Raw genomic sequence first — 14,771 nt, 5'->3', positions numbered from 1 at the left:
TCTGCAGTTTTTTTTTTTTTTTTTTTGTTTATGTTTTTGTTTTTGTTCTTGGTGGGGAGGGGAACTTTCTGTAAGGGTGTATTGGATGACCAAGAACAATTCTGTTTTTATATACTACGAATTTACTGAATTCAGGCAAAGAGAGAGTCTTTATATAAAAATATTAATTCAGTTTGTGCTATCTGTTCAAACCTCAAGTCCAGAGGATCTTAACTGACTAGGTCTTGGTCACTTGCCCAATGCTAGAACAAGGTAGTAAGATGTCTAAGTCAAATCACTTGGAAATGTAAGCAATGAAAGCTCTCTAAAGACATAGCTATTGTTTGTTTTTCATACTCTTTTTTTTTTCCCAGTATGTATTCGTCATTTAATCATTTATATATTTTAACTGAGATAACACTGGTTTACAATACTGTATGTGATTCAGAGGCATAGAATTCCAACTTATCAGATGCCTGTCGACACACCATTAAGGAAGCCACAGTCCTCCACCATAGACCATTGTGTCCCCTCCACACTTAGTTTACCCTCTTCCCCTTCTCCTAGCCTCAACTCCACAGATTTCTAAGGTTTGTTATTGGTTTGATTTTGACTAACCATATGTTTAGCTTCTCTATATTCCACACAGTGAAACTACCTGGAATTTATCTTTCTCCTTCTAATTTACTTAATTTAGCATAATCTCCCTGTTTCACCCATGTTGCTACGTATGGCAAGAGTTTATCTTTATTTTATAGCTAAGTAGTGTTTCATTTGAGAGAGAGAGAGAGAGAGAGAGAGAGAGAGAGAGATTTCACATTTTTCTAAGCCACCCATTTGGCCTTTGGCACTTTGGTTGTTTCCATAACTTAGATATTGCAAACATTGCTTCAATAAACACATGCCAAGTGATTGTTCTAGTGTCTCAGTTAACACTCATATAGCATTTTTTATATATTACAGACTATTGCAAAATCTTTGCAGCTATTAACCAATTTAATCCTTAACAAAACTTTATAAGAAAGTATATCAGTTATACAGATATAAGCCTGAAGTACAAAACAAAATAATAGCTAACAATGGGAAGAACTTGGATATGAAGCAAGGCTATCTATGACTTCAGAAACTCATTAACTTTATTGTGGTAATCATTTCACAATTTATGTATACCAAATCATTATGTTGTATACTGGAAATTTACACAATTATACCTTGATAAATCGGGAAGCGGGGGGAGCCAGCTCTCAAGATTTGGTACTTTCTATTCTTTCCCAACTTTCTCACTGACTCTTTGAATTTCTGAAACTATCATATTCTTTATGTCTCTGAGACCTTTCATATTCCTTTCCATTCACTTGGAATAGGAATGGTCATATCCATATCAACCTTGTCTACCTGGCTAACTACTATTTCCAGAAGGGATGTATATTAAATTATCCAAAATATTTTCCTGACATTTCCATATGTATCTTATGAGAAGCCAAAAATATCTCTACCACTGAACTCGTTGCCTGCTATTATAATTGTTTTATCACTTATTTGCTGTCAAGAAAAAAGTCACAAAGCTAATCATCATTAAGCACCAGTAACTTGCATATTACATGGTACAATTTGTTTATTAAATTTATGAATAAATAAAAAAGCAGAGAATTTGTATGTGACTGATTAATGATAAAATAGCAATAATTCAGTTTGGATGGTAATTTTATTTTAAATTGAATTAACAAATATTTGAGTTTATCATGTTAAAGATCTCAGCTCGAGGAAAAACACAAATGGAACAGCAAAAACAAAATATATATATATGTGTATATATATATATATATATATATATATAATATATCAACATCTAGCTAAGACCAGTCAAATTAGTCTAGGAAATGAGTAGGCGAATGGGGCAGCAAGCAAAAGTTCCCATATATTAGACGGTAGTCAAAGGGGAGTAACAATGTTATATCATTTCCCATTCTTTTGTGAAAATTAATACATGCACACATACAAATACAAAGATAAACAAAATAATTTATTAGTACAATGTCAAATATCCTAAAAGATATTTTGTGGGAAAAGCTTTTTGAAAATAAATTGTCAAATTGAAATCTGAGCTTTACCTGAGCCCACAAATCTTAATGCCTGATATTTTTGGATTACAAAATAGCATTTGCAGTTAGTAACTGAAACCTAACTCATATAATCATTTTTTAAAAACAAATATCACTAATAAAAGTCACCAATTTTAGATGGAAATCCTGGGAGCATAACTGCATTTTTTTTTTCCATAAGACATTAAATTAGAAAACAATATTGGATCCCATCTTAAAGAAGTACTCTGTCATATATGATGAATTTATTCAAGCACAGATATAGGGTAAAATTGGAAAAATAACTTTAGAATAATATTAAACAGACACTGAGGGTTTCCTATTTTCTTTGCTTTTATTTGTATTTCTGTGAGTATATATGTATACATTTATGTGTATACTTATAGTCCCTGTCATAGTTCTTTTCAATATTTTCTAATAGTGGAAAAGCCATGAAACACCTTTCTTAAAACCATCACAAAGTACAATAAATTTGAAATAGATGATGCCTTACCACAGAAATAAAATGCAGAGTTCAGAAAACAAATCTAGAAGAACTATACAAAAATGACAACTCAAATTGCCCATTATCTTTCACATTAAAGAATAAAATGGATCATATGCAGTCTCTTGGCATCTACAGACTGTTTACTATCAGGTCCAAATATCATCTCTTTTCAATTTCATATTCCCAAATACCTATGACAAAAATGTTTCAATGACTATAAATGTTCATAACTTTCTCAAACTATTTTTTGCACTCTTAAATGATTGAACCAATGCAAATTAGGACTTATTAATGCTACCCATTCCTTGGAAGATTTACTTTTTCGTAAGTATTAATTTTAAACAAAATTAAAGTAAATATGCTCTGTTAAAGTGCCTAAAAGTATCACATTTTCCCCTTAATTTGGGGTATCCATTGCAATTACAATCAATACTGTGACCTAATATGACTAGTGAACAGAATATACAGTGTTGACTAGTCCATAGTCACAATTTATTTAGCAATAAGTCAATGTAATCTACAATGAAATCCATGGTGTTGCTGCAGTCATGATGAAAACTGAAAGCTGGGCTTACTCCTTAGGTTAGATTGCCTAATTAGAAGATGAAATATTGTTCAAATGGTCCAGTAAATTAATGGAGAGGAAATTTAAATTGCCCCATGATCAATTTTGACTGCTTTATGTTTCATATTATTTTAAGGAACACAAAAGCTGCATAGTACTTTGAGACAGAACACCTATTCACTAGAATTCAATAAAAATTTGAGTTCTCATTATATGCAACAAATTGTGCTAAGTATCGTGGAAAATGCGCCAATAAAATGGTAATAAATCTTGTCTACAAACAGTTCATTAAATAGAATATTAGGAAAACATACATAAAATTATTCTAATGCAAATAGTAATAAGATAAGGGCTATGAAAATATTTCAAACTGCTAAACTAGGCAAATGATGGCAATATTTATTTCGGTCCTGAGATTGCAAAAAGATTCATGAAGAAGGTGTTAATTTGAGGGGGCTTGAAAAGCTAACAACTCTTTGACAGAAGAGGAGGAAAGAGCACGTAGATTCATTTTAAAGGTCAGAATTCTAAAATGTGCAGCCATTTTCAGAACATATAAGTTATTCTACATATGTTGAGTATCTCAAGGAAAAATAGAAACGAAGGCTTGGAAGGCAGATGGCACATTGCCATACTTAGGAAATGACAATTAATTGTTTGTAGAGTAATGAGAAACTAATGATACTCAAGAAAGAAGGTAATATTGTCAGAATAAACTTACAGATTATTCCTACACTAGCACTTATGAAGTAAAGATATGCAATATACAGCCATTCCCAAGCAAAAAAATCATAGCTAGTAAATATTATTTAAAAAAAAATTAAAATGCCTACTCATAGGGCAGAGGCTCTATCCCAAACACAGTGGCTAAGAATCCTAAGGTCCAAGCAACCATTATTCCAGCTCACTCACTGCAAGATTCATAAGGTATTCATGAAGGGGTCTTGCTTCAGTAGCAGGAAATACTTAACCTTGTGACAAAACAACAACATTATATAGCCATATAACATAACTGGGGAGTACTCTGTATCTATCAAATTCTAAAAATGGGCCCAAATCTAACACTCAAACAGGTAAAATTTACAATGTCTGACTGCCAATAATAATAAATCACTTGAAAAGCAAGGAAGTAGTAATCTCCCCTAGAATAAAGAAGTGAAGTCATCAAAGCAAATTTATTATCAACATAGATGTTAGAATTATCAGAAACAAAATAAGTGTTGTAACTATTCAAAGAGTTAGGTAGAGACAAGAAAAATGTTCTTAAAGTCCTAAATTAAATTTCTAGAAATGAAAATGTCAATGTTTAAAATAAAAAAAGCAAATTGGATAGTGTCTATAACATATGAGACATCACAGATTATACAAAACTTTACAAACAGAAACTAAAAAGAAAAAATTCATATGAGCCATGAGAAAATGTCAAACAACTTAATAAATGCCTAATTGGAGTTTCCAAAGATGAGGAGACAGAAGGCAGGACAGAAAAAAAAGTTTGAATAAATCATAGCTACTTTTCCCCCAAATTTGATGGAAACTATAAATTCTAAGAACTTCAACAAACTCCAAGCCCAAGAAACATTAAAAAATTACATCACATCATAATCAGATTGCTCAAAACAGGGAGAAACAGAGAAAATTTAAAAGTCAGAGAAAGGAGATGTATTACATACAAAGAAACAAAAATCAGGGTGAAATTAAACTTTTTATCTGAACAATACAATAGAGAGAATATCAGTGTAACCTCTTTAAAATACAGTAAGAAAAAAAAACTGGTCAACTTAGAATTCTACAAATGGCAAAATACCTCTTTAAAACAAAGCAAAATAAGAATATTTTTTAGTCTTACAAAAGATGAACAAATTCATTGCCAGCCCACATAAAATATGAAAAATAAATTATTTCCTTCAGGCAGGAAGAAACTTGCAGGTAGAAATATTTATCTGCAGATGTAGTGAAATTGGTAACTACATAGGTAAGTATCTGAGTTATTTTATATATTAAAATTAAAGTGGCACAATATTTAAGCAAAAATATTTTAAGTATATGGGATTTATACTATATATAAGAGTAAAATAGGTGTGAACACTAAACAAAATTGGGAAGAAATTTCATCATATAGAAAATAGGGGAAAAAAGAGATAAATCAATGAAAACAAAGTTGATTCTTAAAGAAGATGAATAAAATATATTAACCTTGAGCCATCTTATTAGGGAAAAAAAAAGAGAAAAACAAGATTACTAAAATCAGTAATGAAAGAGATGCTAGCTCTACAGATTCTTATAGGTAATATGGAAATAGTATAAATACTTTATCATAGTAACTTTGACAGCATAGAAGAAACAGATATTCTTTTAAATAAAAAAAACCAAACAAACAAACTCCAGACCCAGAGAGTTTCACTGGTAAGATATGCAAAGCATTTAAGGAAAAATCAATACCTACCATGCACATATGCTTCTAGAAAATGAAAAGAATGGAATACTCTCCAAATCATCCCATGAAGTTGTAACAGGGTGTTCCCCCGGAAAGTAGGAGGTTCCGCATTCCCTGCCCCATGCAAGGAAGGGTGTAGCTGAGCAGGGAGAAGAAGCTGGAGAGGAGACTGGAGAAGGAAGGAGGATGGAGAGCCAGGAGACCTGGAGGAGGCACATGGAGCAGAGAGTCATGTGAAGAAGCTATGCTTGCTTCTCAGGTTTGGACTGGTTGAAACAGATGTGGGTGAGAGACCCATGCTGAAGTCAACAATGACAGCTTTTACCTTAATTTTGATTTTGCTCTTTTTCTCCCAGATTTGTCTGGTTGTTTCTGACCCTTTTCTATGGGTCCCCGCTGGAACATGCCTTAGACTTGTGGCAGGCTTTTAGGCCTCACTGGCCCTGTTTTGGGTCAACCTTGATTGGCTGGGCATTTACTCACGAAGGGGTAGGTAACTTTGGGTGCTTGATTTGGAAACTTTATTCTTCCCCTTTTCTTTGTTGTGCACTAATTGTATTAAAGTTCCTTTCCATAAAAGGTATTATATGTTTTGTCTTGATGAGGCAAATAGTGAAACCTATTTAGACCAGACAGGTTTGGAGGGTCTGGGGTGTCCCTCTCCCTGTCCTGTAACATATCCAGCATTAACCTAGCAAAATCAAACAATTACATTAAAGGAAAATAGTTACTAGGTATCCTTCATCAAAATTGATACACAAATCTTTTTGAAGTATTTTAACAAACCTAACACAACAACAAATACAGAAGATATCACATATTCACAAGTGAGGTTACAAATTCTTAAAACACTAGAAATAAAGGAGACATTCATCAAACTGAAAAATAGCATGTACCGAAAAACTACAATCAACATCATACTTAAAGACCTTCCCCCTAAGTTCAGAAACAAAGCAAATATTTGCAATCTCTGTCACTTCTATTCAACATTAGAAATAGATTCCAGTTAGGGTAACAAGTCCAATAAAAGAAGATATTAATATTGGAAAAGAATTAAAACTGTCTTTAGTCACAGATAACATTATCATCTGTGTAAAATAATTCAATGGAACCTTCAAATACCCCCCTTATTAAAACCTTTGTTGTAGCACTATTTACAATAGTGAAGATATGGAAACAACCTAAATGGCCTAAAAAGAGATGACTGGATCATGAAGATGTGGTATATAGACACAATGGAATACTACTTAGTGATCAAAAAATATAAACTCGTGCCATTTGCAGAAACTTGGATGGAGCTGGAAGGGATTATACTAAGCAAAATAAGTCAGAAATAAAAAGTATAGGTGGTTTCACTTACAGGTGGAAAACAGGGAAACAGAAAAAAAGGTCAGGAAAAAGCCAAAAATTGCAAGCTGACCAAAGGTCTGTGGCACACAGCAGGGGAGAGGGAGGGAGAGGGGTCAAAGCAGGGGAGGGCAGAACACAAGGGACTAAGGTGTCGGTTCATGGGTGCTATGGTGGTAGGAGAACTACAGGGACTATACCTAAAGGAAGAGATCAAATATTGTACAAAAATAAACAAAAACGTAAGGAAATATATAAACAAATTTAATTATTTTAAAAATGCTCCTAAAAGTAACAAGCAAGCTTACCAACATTAGATGTTACAAAATCAATTGACATAAATCAATTACATTTCTATACATAAACACTAAACAATTGCAACTACAATGAAAATAGCATTATTTTAGTATTAAAATTTAGTATTAAATAGTATTTAGTATTATTAGTATTATTAGTAGTAGTATTGTTTAATACTACTTAGTATTAAATAGTATTACCTTAATACTTAAAATAGTATTAAAATATGACATATTATTTGAAAACGTGGAGAGAAAATATATGAACCGACATTCAGAAAATGACAGGATACTGCTGAGATAAATTTATCTCAGCACATACTCAAAAAAATACGTACATAAATGAAAAGATATACCTTTATCATGGATCAGAAAATTCAATAATGTTAAAATGTTAATAGTCTCTAAATTGATCTACAGGTTCAACATAATACTAATCAAAACCCAATAGACAATTACAAAGACGTGGACAAAGCAATTTTAAAACACATATTAAATTCAAAGCACCTAGAAGAGCCAAAACAACTTTATAAAAGAAAAATGGAGTCAAAGGATTAACGCAACCTAATTTCCAGACCTATTATAAAGTCAAAGTAATCAACACAGAGTAGAATTGATATAAAGACAGAAAAAAAATCAGTGAAACAGAAAAGTTATGAATTCCTAGAAACATGGATAATTGGTTTTCTACAAATGTACAAAGACAATTTAGGGGGGGAGTTCATCTCACAAAAATATCCAATGGCAACTGGATATTCATAGACAAAAAAAATACAATAAAAACTTGTTCCATATTTTGCACCACTTACAAATATTAAAATGACAGACTGAAATGAAAGAAAAAAAACCTTTGTGACTTTTAGAAAGGCAACATTTTCTGTTACAACACAGAAGGCATTATCCATTAAAGAACAAACTGATAAATTGAACTTCATCAAATTTAAAAATGTCTGTTAATCTGTTATAGGACAGGGAGAGGGGCAGCCCAAACCCCGCAAAACTGCCTATTCTAAATGGGTTCTGCCATCCGCTGCATCAACACAAAACATATGAGACTTTAATGGGAAGGAACTTTAATAAAACTAGGAAACAATACAGGTAAGGCAAAGAGTCTAGTTTCTAAATGAAGCATCCAAAGTTACCCGTCCCCTCGTGGGTAAAAGTCCATCCATATGGGATCGGCCCAGAGCAAGGCCCCAAAGCCTGCCACAAGTCTAAAGCATCTTCCAGTGGGGACCCACAGAAAAGGGTCAGAAACTACCAGACAAGCCCGGATGGAAAAGAGCAAAATCAACACCAAGATAAAAGCTGCCATGGTCACCTCCCACGGGTCTCACGCACATCTGTGTCACCCAGTCCACGACCAAAAGACAAGCGCAGTTTCTTCACGTGTCTCTAGGCTCGATCCTGCTTCCTTCCTCAGTCTCTTCTGCAGGGTCTCCTCTTCCTGCTCAGCTCCACCCTCCCTTGGGTGGGGCAGGGAACCTCCCCCTTTCCTGGGGACCACCCTGTTGCACTTCTTCTGCACCGTTGGTGGGAGTGCAAACTGGTCCAACCACTATGGAGAGCTGTGTGGAGATTTCTGGACCTACTAAACATAGAGCTTCCATATGATCCAGCAATTCCACTCCTAGGTATTTACCCAAAGGACACAGAAACATCAATTCCAAAGAACACCTGCACCCCTATGTTTATAGCAGCACTATTTACAATAGCTAAGCTTTGAGAGCAACCCAAATGCCCAAAAATAGATGACTGGATCCAGAGGATGTGGTACATATATACCATGGAATATTACTCAGTGTTCAAAAAAGATAAACACATGCAATTTGCAGCAATATGGATGACGCTGGAAGGGATCATGCTCAGCGAAATAAGCCAAAAAGAAAAAGAAAAATACCGGATGGTCTCACTCATAGCAGGAATCTAGAAAACTTAAATAAGGGACCAGGAAAATGAATAACTATAAGAAAGTGAAAATCAAAATCAACAAAAAACTATGAACCAGAGACACTCTATGGGGGTAGGGAGCGGGAGGGGATGGATTGGGGTCAAAATAAGGGGGTTGCAATTGTATGGGGAATATAAAAATAAAATTTATTATAAAAATAAATAAAAATGTCTGTTCTTTGAAAGACACTATTAACACAATGAAAGGACAAGCCATAGATGGAGAAAAAATGCAAATTATGTATCTGGTAAAGAACTTAGATTCACAACACACAAGGAATTTTCAAAACTCAATGAGTTATCAAGTCACACAATTTGTAATGTGCAAAAATTCTGAAGCCACTCTACCAAAGGAGAAATGTAAATGACAAGCACATGACAGATATTCAACACCAGTAGTCATTAGAGAAATACAAATTTCAAGGACAAGGAGATTTCACTACATATTTAATAGAATACTAAACTTAAAATAAGGAACCATATCAAGTGGTGGGGAGTATGTAGAGGAACTGCAATTCTCATTCACTACCAAAAGAAACATGTATTCAATGGCACACCACTTCGGGAAATTAAGGTTTTTAAAAAGGTTACACACCTATATGATCTCACCGTTCAACAAATACATGAACAAAAATATTTGTGTCCGCTTGATATAATTCCTTCAAAATGGAAACAGGCAAATGTGCACAAAACTTTGAATGAATAAATCGTGATATATTCCGTACAATGAAATACATCTCCAAAACAGAAAGAAATGAACCTTCCCCTGGTCATCCCAGGAGAAGGCAGGCTGTGTAGCGGGCATCATCACCTTTGTTCCCCCCACTCCCACCCCCACCCCAGTCTCTGCCCCGCCCCTCCTTGTAGAAGAATCCAGCAACCTATTGTTATATGGTTTCCTAGCAACAAGAACAGGCTGAGAAAAAACAAACCCCTGAAGGTGGGGGTGGCCTGGGAGCCAGGCACACCATGGCAGATAAGAAAAGGCTGTTAGGGTCAGGGTCACAACAACCGATGCCTCTGGGCATGCACTGCAAGCCCTGGTACAAAGATAAACTACCTTCCAAGTGTTTGGCAAAACACAAGGTACTCAAATTTCCCACCTCCCTGGACTGTCGACAGTGGAGATTTGTGAAAGAGGGACTGGACGACTTCAGGAAGGGTTGTCCACCTTGTGAAGATGTGATCACCAGTGGCCCTAAGAAGAGCTTCCTCCCCTTGATTCCTCAAAGAGTGCCCCTACCTCCACCCCCAAAGAGTCACAAAGTGCTATACAAGGATACAGGCCTGTTTTCCAAGCTCTCGCCAGCCCAGTTTGAGCGGAAGAAATTCATGGAGGACGTCGAAGCCCACCTGAACCAGCATCGCTTGGCTATGTCCCTGGATGTGGACGAAGATGTACCTGCAGAGCTCTTACTAAAGGTGCTGCAAGTGGTCGATCCTGACAGGAGGCTGGAAGACACATGGGCCTACTGTGAGGGCACCAGAAAAAGGATAAAGCCCCCCCAAAAGGTTTTTAAAACTTATCCTGAAAAATTCCACCTGGAACCTCCCAAGAAGACTCCTGGGACATGTCCTGAGAGTTTGGTTCGTGAAGGAAAAAAGCCAAGAAAAAAGGGCTCACGCAAACGTGTTCCTCGTAGCAAAGTTCCAGAAAGAGTTCGTGACTTCTGCAAATGGGTTGCCACTTTTGGAGACTTAGGCATTGATGAAAACTTCTTCATGCAACTTTTTGACAGAAGTTCTGAATGCAAACATACTCATAAAACGTCCCGCATTAAGAAAGTAACGCAGGTTCCTTTGGAGCTGAAGTATTGCAAGGAGCTAGATGAAGAGGAGCAGGTAAATTTCTCCATAGAAGAAACGAACTGGGAGAGAAAACTCCAGGAAAGAGAGGATCCTTATAAACCCAACCGTGTGAAGATGAGGTATGGAGCATGGTACCTGAAGCCCAAATTGTGGAAAAAGTTAATAAATAATGAACCTTTGATTGACCCCAACATCGAAAGCTCCTTTGGGAAGCCTCCTACACCAGATATTCTTGAAGAACTTTATGGAACATTAGCCTTTAAAGATTACGTTCTAAGCAAAGGCTATGAAATGCCATCCATGATTGAGAGGTTGTTTGCCAGGAAGGGATGGACATATGACTCTGTGAAGACTCCTATGGAAAGATCAATAAGACTCTATGCACTCAAAGATGATGATGAGGAGGAGCCAGAGGCGGGGCAGTCACGGAAAGTTAAATAAACAATCTTTCATTTACTACTTACTTTACTATTTCTCTCATCTTATACATGACACCCACTTTATGATGCACGTCCCACTAGATGTACAAACTTTGATTCGATATTATGCATAAATTTAACACCTAATATTTATAAACATTTCTCAGTGACATTCTGTTTTGGGTTTGTCAATATGGTATATATTTTATCAACTATGAGACCAACAGTCACCTGTACTCTTCTCACGTGTTTGTAGTATTAAAAATATTACCTTGGTTTATCAATTACTGGTGAAAACAGAACCATAAATAAAAGCTGAATCACTGTTAAAACAATAATAACCTACTTATGTGATGTATAACATGAGAGGAATCTCAAAATAATTGTGCTGGGTAAAATGAGACTCATTTGTACTTATAAAAATCATACTGAATTATGATAATTGTTAACCAAAACTTGAAATCTATAGTCAAAATAATATTAACTCTCTTCTATAATTAAATTATTCCCCCTTTCAGGATCCCATCAAGCCCCCAAACCAAACTGAAAATTACATACTCAAATTATAGGTAAAACATGAGTTATGCTATTGTATTATAACTGCCAATTGAATATACTTTTAAAATTTCCTAATATTCATTAAAAAATCACCACAATGAAATATTTCCACATCATATAACAGGTACAGATTCTCTGTCAAATCTAGTATGCAAAATAGATCTGTGTGAGCATAACTACATAGTAACATTAAATATCCTCACATATCTATTCAACTGAAATGAATCCTTACATTTCATGAGTAGCAATTTAAATTTCAATCATAAATTTAAAATAAGAAATCAAGCAACCTCTACATTTTTTAAATAACTGCTAAAACTATCTGGGACAGGAAATTATGTAGCTAGAAAGATCTATAGCACAAATTTAGAATACATTTCTGCTTCCATTAATGAACAAATCACGTTGGAATGGAAGCATATGCATATATTTCGTCGTTATAAGAAGGAATATCTATTAAGTATACATTTTCCATTTCAAATTAAAGTTGTAAGCAATGTGGGTGTGAAGACCCAAGCATTTGATATGTATTTTTTAAGCCAAAGTACACAATTTCTCACCATAACAGTAAGCTCGTATCACCACTAAATCTTATTTCTGCAATGGTTTCGAAACTAGTCTCTCTCCTCCATGAGCATATTTTTCTAAGTACAAATATTGTCCACTTCACATGCTTGTTAATTCTCGGGGCTCATCTACATATACCTACACATGTCTTACGTCTAGTTCTTTAATCCATTTTGAGTCGGTTTTTGTGCACGGTGTGAGGTAGTAGTCAAATTTTATTCTTTTGCATGTAGCAACCCAGTTTTCCCAGCACCACTTACAGCAACATGGATGAAGCTGGAAGGGATCATGCTCAGTGAAATAAGCCAGAAAGAAAAAGAAAAATACCAGATGGTCTCACTCATAGCAGGAATCTAGAAAACCTAAATAAGGGCCTAGGAAAAAGAATAACTGTAAGAAAGAAAAAATTAAAATCAACAAACAACTATGAACCAGAGACACACTATGGGGGGGGTGGCAGGGAAAGGAGGGATTGGGGTCAAAATAAGGGGGTTGCAACTCTATGGGAAATATAAAAATAAAATTAAAAATAACAAATATTAAAAAAATTAAAAAATAAATTTACCTATACACAGAGACACATCCCTGCCAACACAGTCACACAAACATGTTCCTGCATTCCAGATGCCAGAGAATATATCCTTCATAGCTCTACTTTGTACATAATGTTCCCTATTGTTAGGCTTTTACTCTGGCCATTGAAATCCTGTTTCCGTGCTTTCTTCTCCAAAGTCAATTTTGTTATGGGTTTCATTAAGATCTTATTTTTTTAGACAAGATCTTCTAATTTTTCACTTGTTTTCTACTAAAAAACTCATTCTAATATGCTACAGAAATGAAATACTAATCACCACAAACTCGGGAATATTGCTATACTTATTTGTTCAGACATCAAAAAGGTCAGTATCATGACCACTGCCTCAGAATTATCTGGTTTCTGAGACTCTCCATTCAAGGCTCGGGTTTCATGCAGCAGCTTTCACCCTTACACATTCATTGTTCAGTTCCATAAGATCCAGTTTTTCACATATTAGTTATGTGACCGTGAATTTCTCAGAACATGTCTCCTTATATATAATATAGAAACTATATCATCAAGCTCAAATTCTGGTGAGAATTTACAGATTGCTGACATAAATGCTTAATACAAATAGCATCAACGAACAAAACTAAGCATATGCTTGTAGAAGAATAGGAAGGTAAAAAGAAGAGTGTTTTAAAAAGGCACAAAGAAGCCACAAAAAAGTTATAATTGGGTTTTCCCTGTAAGATAGCCTTTAATTAAATCTCATTCAACCTTAGCTATTGATTAAGATGAAAATGTGTATTTGCAAATAAGAGCCACTAGTAAAGTTCACTATAAAGCTTCCTATTGCTTACTGGTGATGGTTACTTCCAGGGGAGTAAACTTTCCTTGAAGAAATTACAAGGATTTTCCCACTGTTGTAATTACCCTCACTGGTGTTAGTTATCATGCAAAAATATATCAGAACACTGTCTGATTTTTTTTTCCTAGCACAAGTGAGACTGAAACCCCATTTGGCCTCAAATCTATATATAGTTTGCAGGAGAGGGAATTTAGGAGAGCCTGCTATATAATTATGTTAGTGAAGTCTTCTAGTTCTCAAAGCCCATTCGCAATCCTGGAATATTTCTTTTTCTTTTTGAGGTTTACAACCAAGAGACACCCCCCAAATATTTCTATCTCCACTTTACAAGTGAGAAAACTCCAGATTACTTGAGTTCTCTAAAGTATGAGGTCTGAGTGTTCTAACTATGGGTATTATTTCCACACTCATATTCAGCAATATCATGGACAATGATATATTCACATCAAAATCTTGGGCACCAACCAATGAAACTAGGGTAAGAACATGTGCACGGGACCTCTACTTAAGGAAAAATAAAGATATATGTTCATTTCCTAGAGCCTGCTGTTTAATCTCGCTGTTACAGCAACCACAGTTTTGTCAGGTATGTGGCAGGAATGGTGCTAAGTTCTGTTCTGGAAAAAGAGCCACACACCAAATAGAATCAGATGTAATGGTCAATGACATTTGTGCTATGCTCTTTAGTCTATCTTAACCAGATAAAAAGGATATTGTTATCTTTTTCAATCTATCATTAGAGAAACTAAGGAATATTAGTAAAAACACTCTAAGAAAAATATTTATAGCATAACTTATTCAACAGACATTTGCATCACGAGGTAGAAACTGATGGCATATGGAAGAACTGAAAGTTTTGCAAAATGA

The 14,771-nt window shown here is 34.9% G+C and overlaps 1 protein-coding gene across 1 annotated transcript; it reads left to right on the top strand.

Annotated features, from left to right (window-relative positions):
* Positions 1–10,085: 10,085 nt before the first annotated feature.
* On the top strand, positions 10,086–11,471 carry LOC119246762 (protein FAM47A-like). The gene has a single exon (XM_037513103.2). It carries the CDS (start codon positions 10,133–10,135, stop codon positions 11,411–11,413), a length of 1,281 nt encoding a protein of 426 aa, XP_037369000.1. The 5' UTR covers positions 10,086–10,132; the 3' UTR covers positions 11,414–11,471.
* Positions 11,472–14,771: the final 3,300 nt, after the last annotated feature.

This window comes from Talpa occidentalis, unplaced genomic scaffold (assembly GCF_014898055.3).
Source record: "Talpa occidentalis isolate TD23 unplaced genomic scaffold, MPIMG_talOcc4v2.1 talOcc4.15, whole genome shotgun sequence".
NCBI classification, from domain to species: domain Eukaryota; kingdom Metazoa; phylum Chordata; class Mammalia; order Eulipotyphla; family Talpidae; genus Talpa; species Talpa occidentalis.
The sequence above is the reverse complement of the archived record's forward strand: the minus strand, read 5'-3'. Positions and strand labels throughout refer to the sequence as shown.

What these genes read in the sequence shown, in the direction of transcription:
- LOC119246762 (XM_037513103.2), top strand. Translation starts at nt 10,133, where the DNA reads ATGGCAGATAAGAAAAGGCTGTTAGGGTCAGGGTCACAACAACCGATG.